Source organism: Microcaecilia unicolor, chromosome 1 (genome assembly GCF_901765095.1).
Source record: "Microcaecilia unicolor chromosome 1, aMicUni1.1, whole genome shotgun sequence".
NCBI lineage: Eukaryota > Metazoa > Chordata > Amphibia > Gymnophiona > Siphonopidae > Microcaecilia > Microcaecilia unicolor.
The window spans coordinates 116,002,246-116,020,230 of record NC_044031.1 but is presented as its reverse complement, the minus strand read 5'-3'; the positions used below and the strand labels follow the sequence as shown (position 1 = coordinate 116,020,230).

General features: G+C 44.3%; 1 protein-coding gene across 1 annotated transcript in view; it reads left to right on the top strand.

The window, feature by feature from the left end:
* The window catches only part of MALRD1 (MAM and LDL receptor class A domain containing 1), a 787,803-nt gene that overhangs the window by 25,873 nt on the left and 743,945 nt on the right, over window positions 1-17,985 (top strand). The window contains 2 exon segments of the mRNA XM_030202038.1: window positions 10,497-12,700; window positions 17,109-17,270. Coding sequence (XP_030057898.1) covers window positions 10,497-12,700; window positions 17,109-17,270 — 2,366 coding nt within the window.

Below are 17,985 nucleotides of genomic sequence, written 5' to 3'. Positions count from 1 at the left end.
CTGATCAGCACCGGCTCGAGCCAGTAGCCCTCTTCAGAGTTTGTAAGGCCACATCCAACTCCTCTGTCCAATGTATCTTCTCGGGGGCCTTCTTCTCTAGGAGGTGGGTTAGCAGTTCTGCTTTCTCAACAAACCTGGGAACAAACTGGTGGTAATACCCACAATCCTGAGGAAGGCTCATACTTGCTTCATCATCTGAGGTACTGGCACCCGGGTGATTACCTCTACTTTCAGGATCTGGGGTCTCACTTATCCTTTCCTGACTGAGTACCCCAGATACTGGACTTTTTGTCCTCCCAAGAAACACTTCTTGAGATTCACTGTTAACCCAGTCGTCCGGAAACTATCCAGTACTGCTTCTACTTGGATATGATGGCTCCTCCAATCTTTACTGTAGATGACAATGTTGTCTAAGTAGGCAACCACATAGCTGCCATGGGATTTAAGTAAGAGATCCATAAGGTGCTGGAAGGTAATTGGAGCTCAATGAAGGCAGAAAAGGAGCACCATGAACTGGAACAAACCTTGAGATGCTGAAAAGACTGTCTTCTCCTTGGTGGCTGGGATGAGAGGTACCTGCCAATATCGCTTGGTCAGGTCCAGGGTTGAAATGAATTGGGCCCCTCCAAGCCGCTCAATGAATTCATCCACCCTTAGCATTGGCTAGGCCTTTAGCTTGAAGACAGCATTTACCTTCTGGAAATCAATGCAAAACCGGATACTCCCATCCAGTTTTGGCACCAGCACAATAGGAAATGCCCAATTTCTGGTGAACTCTTCAATAACTCCCAACTTTAGAATTTCAGCGACCTCTTTCACCACCGCTTGCTGCCGGGCTTCTGGGATTTGATAGGGATACTGCTGAACTACTACTCCTGGTTCGGTGATAATATCATGAGTTGCAAGGTGAGTCTGACCTGGCCCTTCAGAAAACACATCTTCATTCTGGCATACCAACTGCTCCAGGTCGGCCTTCTGCGAGTTGGAGAGCTGGTTACTAAATGGGACTTGCAAAGGTCCGGAGTCTATCAGGACCTCCAGCCCAAAGTTATCTCCTTGAACTAAGGCTGCTGTCATGGGGACCCACTTTTTCAACAAGTTGATGAGGAAGACCTTCTCCTTCTCCTTCTTGTCTGGTTGAGCCATCCTATAGTTGACAGGTCCTGTTCTTTCTACAACTTCATAAGGACCTTGCCACTTGCAAACAGCTTACTTTCGGAAAAGGGTAAAAGGATTAAAACTCTCTCCCCCGGCTGCAAGGTTCGTAGAACTGCCTTCTAGTTGTAGGCTTGAGCTTGACCCATTTGAGCCTTCTCTAGGCAAAGCTTGGCAGACTTGCTGGCCTTCTTTAGCCTCGTTTTCAGCATCTGTTTCAGCGTCTTATTGAAGTGTTCCACCAGGCCATCTGTCTGTGGCTGGTATACCGTACAGGTTTCACCTTGAGTAAGGCACACACTTCAAAACTCTGGATATAAAGTTAGTACATTGGTCCATTAATATTTCTGCCGGAATCCCCATCCGGGAGAAGGCCTCCCACAGCGCATTAGCCATTGTGGTGATTTAATGTTCCACGTTGCAATGGCCTCTGGATTGCAAGTGGCTTAATCCAAAATAACCAGGATATTCTTATGGTCCAGGGGTCCCACAAAGTCAATTTCTATTTGTTCAAATGGGGTGTCAACAAGGGGACTCTCTAGCCCAGAGTCTTGATACTGCCAAAGTCCACTAGTGTTTGGTATGGGTGTCCTTCTAGCTCCACCTGTAATATAGAATTTCGTTTTCCTGACTGGGCAAATTCTATAAAATTGCAGTCATGAGAGGTTATGAAATTCACATCCACAGCCCCTTCTGCTATATTTTCTATCACCTGTGCCTTCAAATATATATGTGATATGCATGTATAACTGTCTCTTGCTACATGGCCTCTTCCCCCACAAATGAAACAAATGGGGGAGTGTGATTCCCGCGATCATGGGAAAGTGGCCATGGTAGGTTCATGGGGATGAGGACTTCCATCGCTCCGACCCTCTCCCTGAGGACCCTGGGCTGGAGGATGGTCTCTGATTCCTTGGGTGGTCTGGTTCAGTTTTCTCTTTTTTCCTTCAAGGATATCCAAGCCACTTCTTATCCTTATAGGGTTCTGACTCTGGCTGTGCCTGTAGAAGGCTTCCGCTGTTTCTTTTTTTTTTTTGTTAATAGTCTTTATTGGCAAGAGAAATACACAAGTGTAATCAGGAACAAACTGTATCAATAAAAAATACACTACATCAACAAACATATGTCAGCAATCGTCAAACATAGAGGTCTCCCGGCTCAATTGTCCGATGGATGCATGAAATATATACGGGGCTTCCGCTGTTTCTAATGCTTCTAAGGCCCGGGACTGCAGCTGATGCATTCAAATAGATCTCATACATATTTATTGTGGAAATCTATCTCTTCTAATGGTGTGAGGCCCATATAAAATGTCATTGACACTTAGGTTGCAATGTTTGCTACCAATATGAATCATGAGCTGAGCAAAGGAATGAAATCCTGGATTATCAACAATAACAAACAAGCTTCCAGTCTGTTCGACAAGCCACACATCAGCTTCCTTTATAGCTGCTCTCTCTGATTCACTGAAATTGCTTCACAAAACTAGCCATTGCCAGTTGCTTACTGAAACAAGAATTCATGCGATCTGCTATATTCTTTGTTCTGTATAGTTTACCAAGCAGTCTCCCCACTAGGATTTGCACATTTGCAATTTTAACAGTCACTACAAATATGGTATTGCCTTTGTAAGTTTCTACAACACAAAATTTCTTCCAATCATCAGATCTACAATTGGTATTTGTTTTCAATATCATCTGTCCTTTTCTCACCTTCTCTTTTAAACTATCTGATGTCCACATTACTTAATTTGCTTCTTCTTTGCACTTAGTTTCAGATATTTTTAATACAAATATTCAGTGCTGGCAAGCTACATCAAAACTTGAACAATAATATATGTGTCCCAGCGATTTAAGTGGGCTGGAGAAGCTCTGGCCCCCTTCAATTGCTTTGAGCCACCTGATCGAGCCTAGGCCTATATCAGTCATCTACAGACATTGCAGAATGAAAAATTACAAGCTGAAAACTAAGAACACATCTCTTAGCTTAATTCAACACCAGTGGTGGTACGAGGTACTAGAGGAAAGTGAGATAGAATCACATCCAGATTGTAAACCTACATCAGTACAGTTAATCTATCTATCTATCTATCTATCTATCTATTTAAATGGCAAGTGTGGATAGTATGATAGCCTCTTTCCTCCTCTCACCAAGCACTAAATCTCCTCACCACCCTCTTCCTACCAATCACTCTCTTCCTCCACCCTCTCTCCCTCCCTTTTCCTGTCTCCACAGATCAGTCACTTCCTCTCTTCCCTCATACTTTCCAGTCTCTCTCTGTCTCTCTCTTGGCCATTCTATATTCCTACCAGTCAGCCTTTCTCTCAGCTTCCTATCCTGTGTGGACCACTCTCTGTCCCTCTCTCACACAGCCTTGTTCATTATTCTTTCCAGTTTCTGTCTCTGTCCTTCAACCTCAGATCCCACCCTGGCAAAGCATTTTCTCTCTCAAACCCCCTGTCTCATACACTTTCTTGGCAGGCAGCAATGGCTTTGTTCTTTATCTTAGGCTCTTTTTGAGTCTTCCTTTTCTCTTCATCACAGAGGCTGATTGCACTCCTGTCCATTTTTCATCTTGGTCCCCTTCATGTAGGATGCTGACCTCCTGCTGATTCCCTCTCTCCTCCACAGACCTAATCAAAGAAGCATCTTCAAGGTCGACAGAAGCTCACACCCACCTCCACAACCCCTCTTACTTTCTCATAAGTGTCCATGAATCTTGGCTTGCAGCTAAAATGGTGCCCTGACACTCAGACCCACAATGTAATGAATGTAATGATTTGGCATCATGGCCAGGAAGGAGAAAACTGCTACCCTCCATTCAGTGAAGATCCATAGAGTAGTTTTGATCAAATTATTGGGGATCTTGGGTGAATGGATAATTTAGAGGGGTTACTGGCATACACTTTTGTTAAATACCACTGGCTGAGATTCAGGATAGATGAGCATGTCCTTCTAATGTCTGATGTGTTTCAGTAGGAAGGTGTGGAGTGGGTCTGGTGGCTCACATTAATGTGGTCCAGTGGCACAAAAGTAAATTATACCCTATAGTAAAATTTCCTGCACTAAGTGGCCCATACCTAATGGGATCATTTGTATTATCATTTTTATTTTGGGAAGGTTACTGACATACACTTGTTATTACCATATGGTAGGGGTCCTTAAACGCAGTCCTTCAGGTCCACAATCATTAGACTGTCTCTTAGGTTATGCTTGGATTCTCCCTTACAGGTAGAGAACCCCTCTTTATTTCTTTTCCCCAGACCACCCTGTAGAGCTGGTCTGAATGCAGATGTGGTTGCAAGTGTGGTTCCTTCCTGCTGCCTGGCCCTCCTTGTCCAAAACCAGGGGACATCTGCTGTATCATCTCATTTGTTTTTGAATCAGTGGCTCCCTGCTGTTCTTTATTGTTCTAGAGATACTTCCTTTCTCCTTCAATCCTCTCTTAGCAATGATGCACTGACTTATTCAGCCAGAAAAACCTTCTTTCGCATGGATGCTGGGTCAGCTATCTTCCCATATGTACCTTGACCAGTCAAAGATTCTTCCCCTTTCTGTATGGTACAATGGCTGGATAAGCCAAACACAAAGATTACAGGAGGCTAAGTTGCCAACTAGATCCATATTAACCTGACAGGGTTAATCCAGTGATGGACTTTTCCTAATGCATGCAGGGACTCGTAGCCTTGCTTTCATAGGGAATCCAGTGGGGGAAATCAGAACCACAAGTCCCTGCATGCAATGGGATAAGGCCAGGACTGGATTAACCCTGTAGGGTGAATCTGAATCTAGTTGGCAACCCTACTGGGCTGGGGTTTCATATGAATCTACCAGTTTTTCTCCAAATGTGGTTTCTTCTCACCAATACCTTCTTGGTCAGGAGAGCCCTCCCCTTGCTCTGGAAACTGCAGGGGTTTAAACAGTTCATAGCATAATATTCTTGAACAACCAGCAGAGGCCTCCTAAACAAGGTGGAACCCTAAGGGTCTCTGCTGAGAAAACAGAAAGCAGAAAGTGTATGAGTGAGAAACCATAGTTATGGGGAAGAATGGCTTGGCAAAAGTAATTTTCAACTGTATTTACTTAACCCTTTTTATTTTTGTGATGAGAGAAAGTGGGGGAACAGCGTAACATCGATGTGTCTGTAGAAAAGTTTGAAATAATTGTCTGAATGCCACCTCCAAATAAGGGAGATTGAATGAAAATGAAAATAATATATCTTAGAAAAAATCCTGCTCTTAGCTGAAAGAGGGGAACTAGTTTCAAAAGATAAATTCATTGATGCATGCATTTTTCATTTTCAAATGTGCACATACTGCCTTACTCCCAATCTACTGCTGATAGAAATAGGAAGTGCTAAGCATATGGAAATCTATTGCTGATAGTAGGAAGTGCTATAGCATATGCTATAGGTTGGTTTTAGTCAGTGCTTTTTTTGTAGAAAAAAAGGTGCAGGTACTCATTATGGGCAGGGTCACCACATATGGCTCCACCCCTGATAGCCACACCCACATTAACCACACCCCCTATACCAGCCATGGCGCATATAAACAGACATCATTGAAAATATTATAGTACTATAGGAGAAAAAAATAACGTGATTTTTTTCATTATAAATAATCTCTGTAAGCTCTTACAGCTCCAGTATACCCAGTGCAAAATAAGACAGCCAATGTAAATTCTCAAATTGGACATAATTACAAACACTAAAATGAAAATAAAATTATTTTTTTCTACCTTTGTTGTCTGGTGACTGTTTTTCTTTCCATATTGGTCCCAGTCTGTGATTCTGCTTTCTTTTCTTTTCGCTTAACTCTTCTGTGCCATTTGTCATTTTTGTCTCCTTTTTCTTTGCTTTCTTCAATATTTTTCAGGCTCTCTCTCTGTCCAAATTTAATTCATTCTTACTATCCATTCTTTAATGTCCTTCATCTACCTGTGGCTTTTCATCTTTTCCTCACCCTTGTTCTCCCCATGCCCCTTCCTCTTATTCTCCAGTCTTTCTCTATTCCCCTTTTCCATCCAGCAGCTCTGCTTTCTCTCCCCATCCTTCCAGTGTCTCCCCTATTTCTTTCTGCATTCTTCCATCCAGCATCTTCCCTCTCTCTCTCCCCATCCTTCCATCTGTTTTCCCCCTCTCTCCCCATCCTTCCATCTGTTTTTCCCTCTCTCCCCAATCCTTCCCTCTGTTGTTTTCCCTTTCTCTCTCTCCCCAATCCTTCCCTGTTTTCCCTCTCTCTCTATCCCCATCCTTCCATCTGTTTTCCCCTCTCTCCCCAATCCTTCCATCTGTTTTTCCCTCTCTCTCCCCATCCTTCCATCTGTTTTTCCCTCTCTCTCTCCCCAATCCTTCCCTGTTTTCCCTCTTTCTCTCTCTCCCCAATCCTTCCCTCTGTTGTTTTCCCTCTTTCTCTCTCTCTCCCCAATTCTTCCCTCTGTTGTTTTCCCTCTCTCCAATCCTTCCCTCTGTTGGATTCCCTCTCCCTGCCAAGTTTGGCGCGAACGGCGCGAAGACGCGACGCACGCGGCACCAGCCCCTATTTCCGGCCGCTGCTGCTTCTCCTGTTGTTGAGCAGCAGCGGCCGCTACACAAAGAAAAAGAAGATTAAAAAAAAATTGAAACCTGGCTGAAACTCGGCACCCCGGCACTGTAGACAGCCATTAGGCATTGGCTGTTGCCCCGCAGCCGCTCCTCCTCTTGCCTCTACGTCACTGCCCCTGGAGGAAGACCCCGGAGGAGCGCAGTGACGTAGAGGCAAGAGGAGGAGCGGCTGCGGGGCAACAGCCAATGCCTAATGGCTGTCTACAGTGCCGGGGTGCAGCGTTTCAGCCAGGTTTGAAGTTTTTTTTTAAATCTTTTTCTTTGTGTAGCGGCCGCTGCTGCTGCTTCTCCTGTTGAGCAGCAGCGGCCGGAAATGGGGGCTGGCACTGCGTGCGGGACATGGACTCACGGGGCGGGGGGAGCAAAAAAAAAAAAAGGTGCCGGTACGCCGTACCGTTGCGTACCGGCACAAAAAAAGCACTGGTTTTAGTCCTATCCACCATCAGTCATGTGTAACACTGTCTAGAGGAGCAGGGGGGGGGGGGGGGGGAGAAAGCTTACAATCAGCAATTCTTCTCTTTTGGCAAAAAAGGTGCTGGTACTTGCATATAAAACCATAATTAAGGGATGGAATGGCCACTGAGAGAGCTGTCCTCTTACTAGCCACGCCCCATGCAACCAGCCACAGTCTGTGAAAAGGCAGCATTGTAAATATTACACCAGTGCTTACAACACACCTCTTGTTAGGAAAATAGAACAAACCAGAATGCTACAAATATGTAAAATTTGAATGAAGCCTCACCAGGTACAGAGCAAATAACCACAAATTTGAAATAGAAATATGCAGACATATAGGACCCCTTTTACAAAACAGTGGAAGCTCAACACGGGCTTACTGCTTGCTAAATAGGAAGTATCGCTGGGCTACCACAGCAGCCTGGCAGTGCTTCTCACCCCCAGCGCACCATCACAAGATGCCCGGTTATCGCAGGGTTAGTGCGGGAGCTCTTACTGCCACCTCAGTAAGGGTTCCCCCCAGAACTGGCTGTGTGGTAAGTGAGTCACTTGCTGCATGGCCATTTCTTTAAAAAAGAAAGACCTGACTTCCGGTTATGCAGTGAGCGAAGCGGCAGCAGCTGTTTGAAGCTCCGGGAACCCCCGCTCTAAATCTGACAATAAAAAGTCACATCGCGTTCAGAAACGCCCTCCCTCGCGAACTTAAGTTCTTGGCTGCATGGACAAGTTCGTCCATAAATCCCCCACTGAAATGGCGCAGAAAACCGGTACGAAATCCAGGGGGAAGGTCGGAAGCGGAGAAAACAAAATGGCGGACGGCCCCGCGGTCGCGGCGCCGGCATTCACAGAGATGCAGTTGGAACAACTAACATCAGCAGTGGTTCGCGCGATGGACCCGCGCTGGGATGCACTGTCAAAGCACCTGGAATCCATCCAAACTGGGCTTGACGGACTGGAGACCAGAACGGGAGACCTGGAGGTGAGAGTCGCGGCTTTGGAGGATGATACACGTGCGCAGGGCCCCGATATCGCCCAACTACAGCAGCAGCTAGAGGAACAAGCCGCTAAGCTGGAGGACCTAGAAAACAGGTCCAGAAGAAACAATATAAGAATGGTGGGGATTCCAGAGCGGATACAAGATAGAAACTTGTCGGACTGGCTGGAGAATTGGCTTTCAAAAGAATTAGCTTTGACTGATTCTACAGGACATTTGGTTGTCGAGAGGGCACATAGAGTAGGGCGCCGAATGGAAAATGCTCAGCGTCCCAGAGTAGTAGTGGCAAAGCTCATGAACTTCAGACATAAAATTGAAATACTGCAGGGATACCGCCAGAAAAGAGAGTCTTTAAGCTTTGAGGGGCAGAAGATAATGATTTTTCAAGACTTCTCACAGAAAGTACAAGAACAGAGGCGGGCATTCCATCCACTATGTGCGGAATTGGCACAAAAGAATGTAAAATTTGCGTTGATGTATCCCGCACACTTGAAAATACGATATCAGGACACATGGAAACACTTTCAAAGCGTGGCAGAGGCTAAGGCCTTTACAATTGACCACAAACTAGGCAAACAGCCATGAGCGTCATAAATGGAGGGCGGAGGAATAAGACACAGTGCCTTTTATTGACAAAAGTGACTGGTAAAACTTGGTTTGTTTGAGTGAAAGCGGGGACTCCCTCTGCAAAATCCGGAATTCTAAACCCGTGAGTAGATTGCGGAATAGGGGTAAAAGAAAGAAGGGAGACCGTAGGAAGGGGTAGGGATGGGGGAAAAGGGGGGGAACTCGTTCAAGCATTGGTATTATAAAGAGGGGACCTGGTTGTGGGCTATAAGGAATAATTGTAAAAAAGGGGCAATAACAAGCGAAAGACTGAGGGGGCAGGGTGCGAGTAAGAAAAAAGTAAAGATCATGATATTACCAAGTCTATCCAGAAAGATAAAAACACTGGGCAGGGCAAGGAGCAAAATAAAAAGAAACTGCAGAGTGGGTGACAACCCATTGTTAGTCATACACACGGCATTATGATGGTCAGATTGGTGTCTTGGAACGTTGGGGGTATTAGTTCCCCCATAAAAAGATCTAAAATATTGACTGAATTAAAACGACACAAAGCAGACATAGTGTGTTTACAGGAAACCCGTCTCACAGAGATAGAACATGCTAAGCTAAAGAGATCCTGGGTGGGGGAGAGTTTTGCAGCGACCCCACAGGGTAGGAGAGGAGGAGTGGCAGTATTGTTCCGGAAGGGGCTAAATTATAAAGCTCAACTGTTGGCTAAAGGAGTGCAAGGAAATTACATAATATTGCAAGTATGGTTGCAAGGAGTGGAATTTATCTTGGTGGGAATTTATGGGCCAACGACACATGACCCACAGTTTTATAACACAATCATAGGTCATTGTATGGGAAGCCACCAGAAGAAAACAGTTATAATGGGCGACCTTAATATGGTGGCGGACCCTGAGATAGACTGCACAAACCCCACATCTCAGCATTATGCGGGGAATAGAACACAGGAGTTTCGGACCCTCTCACAGGCTCTCAGCTTGATAGATGTCTGGAGAACATTACATCCTGGGGAAAAAGATTTTACACATAGGTCTAGAGCACATGGCACACTGGCCCGACTAGATTACATATTAGTAGAACGTACAATGTTCCCACAGGTAAAAGCCGCAACTATTGGCCCTGAGGTGATTTCTGATCATGCGTTAATATGGATAGATTTGGAGGTATTGAACAACGAGAGGGGAGGGAGGGGATGGCGTTTCCCAACACACCTGGCCATGGACCCTCATTTTCAAGAGCATTTAAAAGAAAAATGGGAGAATTATGCAGAGAATAATAAAGAGCATGCACGTGACCAGCCCGCGTTGTTTTGGTCCGCCTCGAAGGCGGTACTAAGGGGGGAGATAATTGTCTATTGTAGTCGTAAGCGGAAGATAAGGGCACAAGCCATATTGAATTTGGAAGAGCAAATGAAAAAAGCTAAACAAAAGCATATCCAACACCCAACCAGAGTAACACTAGAGAATTTGAAAGCTGCGCAAGTGGCACTTAATTCACTACTACATGAGAGAGAGAACAGATCAATGTTGTATTACAAATACAAACTACAGAGATATGGGAACCGGTCAGGGAAACTTTTAGCGCGGCTAATTAAAAACTGGGGGGGGCCTAGGTCAGTTGCAGCACTTAAGGACCCGCAAGGGAAAATAATTTCAGATCAGAAAGGCATCGGGAAAATGTTCACCGATTACTTTGCTAATCTATACTCGGTAGAGCAGGGGCCGGTAAATAGGCACCTCTCTGAGTACCTTAAGAAATCAGGTCTGGCTCAGATATCCCAGGAAGGGCAAGAAGGGCTAAACAGTCCAATAACATTATTAGAGGTACAGAAGGTGGTTAAATCCTTAAAACGGTACTCAGTGCCAGGACCAGACGGATATTCTGGGGAATACTATAAAATGTTGCCCCCAGATGCATTAGCATCCCTGCTGGAATATCTTGAGGAGATAGTGGGAGCTGGGGAATTTCCTTTGCATACAAATGCGGCGCTTATTACAATGATCCCCAAACCTGGAAAGCCGGCAGATGAGGTGGGCTCTTATAGGCCAATTTCACTGCTAAATTTAGACGTGAAGTTGTTAGCTAAGATTCTGGCAGAGAGACTGGCCCAGTGGTTACCTACACTTATAGGCCCAGAACAGGTGGGGTTCGTACGGAGGCGACAGACAACACATAATGTTAGGAAGCTATTACTCGCAATAGCCTCATGTCATAACAAGGGAGAGCCTGCAATGGTGATAAGTTTGGACGCGGAGAAGGCATTTGACCTTGTAAGGTGGGACTTCCTATTTGCAACATTAGAGAATATGGGCATACAGGGCTGGTTTGTGCAGGCGGTTAAGGCACTATATCGCAACCCAAAGGCGAAGGTGATAGTGAATGGGATCAGTGAAGAGGAGTTTGTAATTGAGAGGGGGACAAGGCAGGGTTGCCCGTTGTTGCCCTTGCTCTTTATACTGGCGCTGGAACCATTGTTGAGAGTGGTGAAAGCTACAAAGCAAATTGAGGGTGTAAAGGTGGCAACACATGAGGTGAAGATATTAGCATACGCAGATGATCTGATGGTAACTTTAACAAATCCAGATCAATCGTTAGAAGTACTGCTGGAGAGTATAGATCAATATGGTCAGATATCAGGGTTCAAACTAAACAAAGCCAAGTCCTACGTTCTTACATTGGGCCCAGAGACGCCATCAGTCGCGGGTGGGACTATGTCACTGCAGAGAGCGACAGAAACAATTAAATACTTAGGAGTACATATTCCCTCAGACCTCACAAAACTATATGAACAAAACATACGTCGAATAGTCAAAGATACTGAGTTAAGTTTAGCAACATGGGCCTCTTTGCCGCTTTCCCTGAGGGGAAGAATAGCACTATACAACATGGTGATCGTTCCTAGATGGCTGTATGTGCTGCAGACAATACCAGTATATTTAAAAAGATCAGATGAGAAAAAATTAAATACACTGACACAGCGATTCCTATGGCGGGGAAAGAGGGCGCGCTTACCAATAGAAACGTTGCAGATCCCGGTGGAATATGGGGGGTTGGGACTGCTTAGCATAAGATATTTCAACGTGGCTTGCGGGTTAAGACACATAAATGATTGGTTCAGATCCACCCAAGAATACTCTAATACAGACCTAGAGTTACAATTAACACCAGGGGTGCATTTTAGTAATTATTTACACGGGACCGGAGTCAGTATTCCAGCTGTATTGGGGGAAACTGGTATCATGCAGACGGCCAGAGCAGCGTGGAAATGGGTCTGTCGTATGCACCGGTTCGACCCAAAAGTAACACCATTCCTCCCTATATGTGATAATGTGGCGTTTGTCCCAGGGCAGTTGTACTCAGTCTTTCGCAGGTGGGAGAAAAGGGGAATAAAGTATGTATTACAAGTGGTTACAGAGGAGGGACGCATTAAACCCTTCTCAGTTTTGAAAGAGGAATTTACATTGTCAGATACAGAGTTTTTTCATTATGCTCAGCTAAAACATTATGTGGCATCATTGCGTTGGGAGCACCTGGCAGAAGATGTTCAGGAGGAGCTCTCAGCAGCCCTTTCACTGGGATCACAACAGAAAGTGCCTTTGTCCTTTTACCATAGACACATCAGAGACACAATGCCAGAACCAAACTATAAAAAATTGGAGACGGATTGGCAACAGGACTTAAAAGTTAATATAACATCAGAAATAATTAAGACATTTGTTTTGTCCATTTCCAGGCGCTCGGTCTGGGTGGGACATTGGGAACAACAGTATAAGTTTGCTTTTCGTCTTTATATACCACCTCGACGAGCTTTTTACATGGGACTCTCGCCATGGGGAGAATGCCCTAAGTGCAGATCAGAAGGTGCAACACTGGGCCACATGTTTTGGTCCTGCCAAGGAATAAAAAAATTTTGGAAAGTATTGACACAGAACATATCCACTTTATGGCAGCAACAGTGGGAGTGTGAGCCATTGTTATTATTTGGTCAATTTAAAATCAGACACCCGATTCCAAAAGGATATAAAAGCTTCATCAATAAAGCGGTGGTGGTCGCCAGACAAGTCATACTGAAAGAATGGCTGACGCACAAAATTCCCACAGTGCAGCAGTGGCGCATGCAGATGATACATTTGATGCGTATGGAAAAAATAGGAGTAAAAGACATGAATTCGACTGCGGGCGAAGAATTACAACAGATATGGTCCCCCTTCTGGAATACTTTGACAGCACCAGCCAGGAGCTACCTCCTGAACATATAGACTCTAAAGCTACGGACGAGAGGGAGGGAGGGAGGGTTAGGGAGGTAGGTAGGAGATGGGGAGGGTTGGTACTAGGGGGGATGAGGAGTAAAGGGGTAGGTAACAAGGAAGGGGGGAGGGGGGGGAAAGAAAAGTGTATTGGTAAAGGAATAGATAAGTTAAGATATGGGATAAAGTTGTATTATCGTTATAAGAATAAAATGCAGAATGGTGGCAAAGGGAGGGGGGGATGGGGAGAAAAAGATAAAAGACGAGAATATCCATAATTGGTTTACTTAGTGAGATAATTGTTAGACTGATGTTTTATTGATTATCTGTAAAATACTGACAATTGTCAAATTGAAGTTGATATGTTCTAATAAAAACAGAATTAAACATAAAAAAAAAAAAAGAAAGACCTACCTTTTATCCACTGCGGTAAAAGTGGGCCTCGGTGTGCATTGAAAGCACACCTTTTGCTACAGCTTGATAAAAGGAGCCCAAAATGAACTGGAAACACTAAGAAGATGGACCCTGTTTGCAGTATAACACCAGAGAAACAGAAACAGAAATGCATAGTTTATCTATCTCAATAAGGAATGAAGCATCTTTGAAAATGTTTAAGATATTGCTTTTCTGATCAGTAGGTGCCAAGTGTTACTGAAGGTATATCTGTATGTTTCTTATAGTTTTTGAGGATGAATGTCTTTCCTATCAAATGTCCCTTTCTTATGACATAATTAATCTTAAGCCAAGTGGTAAGGCAAATATTTTAATACACATAAATATAAACTTTGATATCAGAGATGCTGCACATTCACATTCTCAAATCAGTAAGCCAAAGCTAGGGAGTGGAAGAGTAGCCTAGTGGGTAGTGCAGTGGACTTTGATCCTGTTAAACTGAGTTCAATTCCCACTACAGCTCCTGGTGACTCTGGGCAAGTCACTTAACTCTCCATTGCCCCTGGTACAAAATAAGTACCTGAATATATGTAAACCGCTTTGAATGTAGTTGCAAAAACCTCAGAAAGGCAGGTACATCAAGTCCATTTCCCTTACTTCTACTGTCTGGACAACTCAGCCACTGTAGTATCTATCACACATATTTTACAGGGCTGTCCTATTATATGCTGATCCAGCATGTGCCTTCACAATCTGCCCGGGGTCTGTGGGGGATGGACTGAAGACATTGCTTCTCCCATGGGGGATGCTTTCTATGTGTGCATTTGGGATATATGGAGCTTTTCATTAATACTTGGAGACAATGGGTCACTTTTAGTAACCTTAGGTAAAAAAGCCCTGGCAATCAGAGATTTATAGGAACTGTGCTCTAACTTTTCTCCTGACATATAACATTCCTTTCTGTTCTTTGGGGTCACCCTTAGGCAGTGGTTGTGGCACCCTGTGAGCAGAGTATGCGTTGGGTCATAAAACACAGTGTCACCTCATTATTTTTCAGTTTTAGAGGGGCCTTCTTCACCAATATCTGAGGCTGGGAGAGAGCGCTGAGGCTGAATTACCCTGGGCACCTAATCCCTTTGTAGTCAGCCCTGATCCCAGCAGGATGGGCCCAATCACTAGGTGAACCAGGCAGTCACCTAGTATACCAGAATCTGGGAAGTGGCAAAATAGAAAACAGAGCAGCCTGGCTGGCAGGGAGCCCCAGGTGCTGCTAGATAGAAGAGAAAACTGAGTCAGAAAGGAGGGCAGTGGGAAGTAATGCTGCAGTTCTTACTGCTCTACCCCCTCCTTCCTAAGGCTATCTCTGTAAGTGTGTTGTAAACATAGGATTGCAGGGTCATTATTTCATAGTGCTGATTTCATGCACTATGAGATCCGCTTCAGGAAGTGCTGGTTCCACCGCCAACCATTTTAAATGGGCTTGCAGTGCCAGCCTTAAGGTGAAGGAGAAAGAGCAGTGAGGAGTCACAAGTAAGTAAGTAAGTAAGTAAGTAAGTAAGACAGGCACAAGATTGATTTCATGAGGGTGACCTGTACCGCTGCATCAGTCCTACATCCCTGGAACCAAACTAAAGTGACATGGATTCTGTAACAGAGTCAGTTAATATACTCTTGGTTTTAATATACAGGAGTTCCAATTTTATAAACTAATCTATAAGGGAGAAGTTCACTAACCAGCTTATTTTCAAAAGAGAAAGACGCCCATATTTCGACCCAAATCGGGAGATGGGCGTCTTTCTCCCGTGGGCGTCCAAATCGGTATAATCGAAAGCCAATTTTGGGCGTCTTCAACTACAATCTGTCACGGAAACGGCCAAAGTTGACGGGGGTGTTTCAGAGGCGTGGTGAAGGCGGGACTGGGGCGTGTTTATCGGCCGAGGGGAGATGGGCGTCCTCGGCTGATAATCGAAAAAAGGAAGGCGTTTTTAGCTCGAATTTGGGTCACTTTTTTGGACCCTTTTTTTTCACGAACAAGTCCCAAAAAAGTGCCCTAAATGACCAGATGACCACCGGAGGGAATCGGGGATGACCACCCCTGACTCCCCCAGTGGTCACTAACCCCCTCTCACCTAAAAAAAACAACTTTAAAAACTTTTTTTTCCAGCCTGTATGCCAGCCTCAAATGTCATACCCAGCTCCATGACAGCAGTATGCAGGTCCCTGGAGCAGTTGTCAGTGGGTGCAGTGGACTTCAGGCAGGTGGACCCAGGCCCATCCCCCCCCCACCTGTTACACTTGTGCTGGTAAATGGGAGCCCTCCAAACTGCCTCCAAAACCCACTGTACCCACATCTAGGTGCCCCCCTTCAGCCATAAGTGCTATGGTAATGGTGTAGAGTTGTGGGGAGTGGGTTTTGGGGGGGATTTGGGGGGGATCAGCACCCAAGGGAAGGGAGCTATGGATGTCAGAGGTAGTTTGCTTTGTTTTTTTAAATTGTTACAAGTGCCCCCTAGGGTGCCCGGTTGGTGTCCTGGCATGTCAGGGGGACCAGTGCACTACGAATCCTGGCCCCTCCCACAACCCAATGCCTTGGTTTTGGTCGTTTTTGAGCTGGGCGCCTTTGGTTTCCATTATCGGTGAAAAACAATACCGCCCAGCTCAAATCCGCACAAATCTGATGCATTTGGCTGGCACAAACCGTATTATCGGAAAAAAGATGGACGCCCATTTCTTTCGAAAATACGGTTTGTCCCGCCCCTTTACGTACCCGTTCTCAGACATAGACTCCCATGGAGATGGGCGTTTGCATTCGATTATGCCCCTCTAAGTGTGAGTAATTTGGATGCAAATTTTCATGATTCTGTGCTTTACATTTAGGGCCCCCTTACTAAAGCTTAGCACGTGTTAACAGAATTAATGCACGTTAAATGCTGTGTGACCTAATTTAAACAATAATAAAGCCCAGCACTAACCTATTAAGTTCATTAATAAGTGTTAAAGTTGTGGAAATTATCCAGCAGACCTCAGCAGTGACTCAGTTCACACTAAGATACTGCCCAGTGACTCACTATAATCATAACCGGTCTTCCAACTTTAATGTCATGATCCAAGTTTTGGGAACTTGCTTCAGGTCATTTTGAAAATCAGTCATGAACAAATAAGAGTTGAGGCGCTTGAGGACCAGACCCTGAAGCAGGTTCCTGAAACATGGACGATGTCATTAAAGTTGGAAGACCGGTGACCATTACAGTGAGTTGGATTACATAAGCAATTTAAATCTGATTAATTAATTAATTTCCTTATGATGGGGGAAAAGAGGTAAAAAGGGAAACTACCTGGGCACAGGCATATTTTGCAACTAAGCAGGCTTTTCAGAATTGTCCCCAATATTTCTAATGATTTGCTTTGTCCAATTCATCTTCCTCTCTGGTACTCATTGCAAATTGGAATTTATTCAAAACCACTGACAAAACATTATTATCGTTATTTTATTATTAACAGCTTATGTCCTATCATTGTCATCCCAAGAGACTCTCCAGCCATTTGCACGTTTAAGAAGCACTGTTTTCTCAGCCACCGACAGCACACACGTTTGCCAGGTATTTTGTATTGTGTACTCCGTCTTGTTTTCTCCACTGTCATTGCCCACTGTAACTTACAAGCAAATTATCCTTCTTGTCTCCAGCTGAGATTTTATTATTACTTTGGCTGTGTGAATGGAACATTGAAGGTGGGACTCCGGACACATGATGTCACTCCCTTTAAAGACATCTGGAAATCAGAATCCCATCTGGAAAATGTCTGGAGAAGGGAAGTTATCACAATCAAGAGCACTCAGAAATTTGAGGTATTAATACATATTTTGGGTGAAATTTGTCCAGATTTGAAGGATTGCTATGTATGCAAAAACTGCAATTAGCAAATGAATTAGAGGTACGTTTGCTAAAAAGTGTGGTAAAATCTGAGTTTAGTGCATTCTAATGAGAGACTTTCCCAAGTGATAAGCCCATATTTGCCATAGCATATTTCAAGGTTTTTTTCTGGTCATGTGCTAATGTTTGTATTAGCATGTGATATCTGCAAAAAATTAATTCTGCAGCGCTTACTGCCTCCTATTTAGAAGGCGCTAAGGGCTCCCGCATTAACCCAGTATTATCCAGTTAGTGTGTGCTAATTCTAATGCTCCAACTGGATAATGCTTCCATGTCTACTTCTGGCCCATAAAACTCACTTCAAGCTCATATGTTTAGCACAAGTCCATCAAATAGTACCTTTCAAACTTTACAGTTCTGGGCTTGTGATGCTAGAAACTAAAGAAACCTTTTTTTAGAAGACCTCAGTTTGGCGGAGTCATGGGGCACTCTTTGGTTTTAGCCTCCACTCTCCAATCATCACTGGTCTTCAAGCGTGTTTTTCTATTTTTATGTTTTATATATATTTTTTACTTTTCAATAGTTTCTTTTAGAGTTCAAAACCTTAATTGCGTGAAACATTCAAACAAAGCTTTTTTGATCAACTTATAGCAAATTAATGCTTCAGTAGCACTTTGCTTAAATAAATCT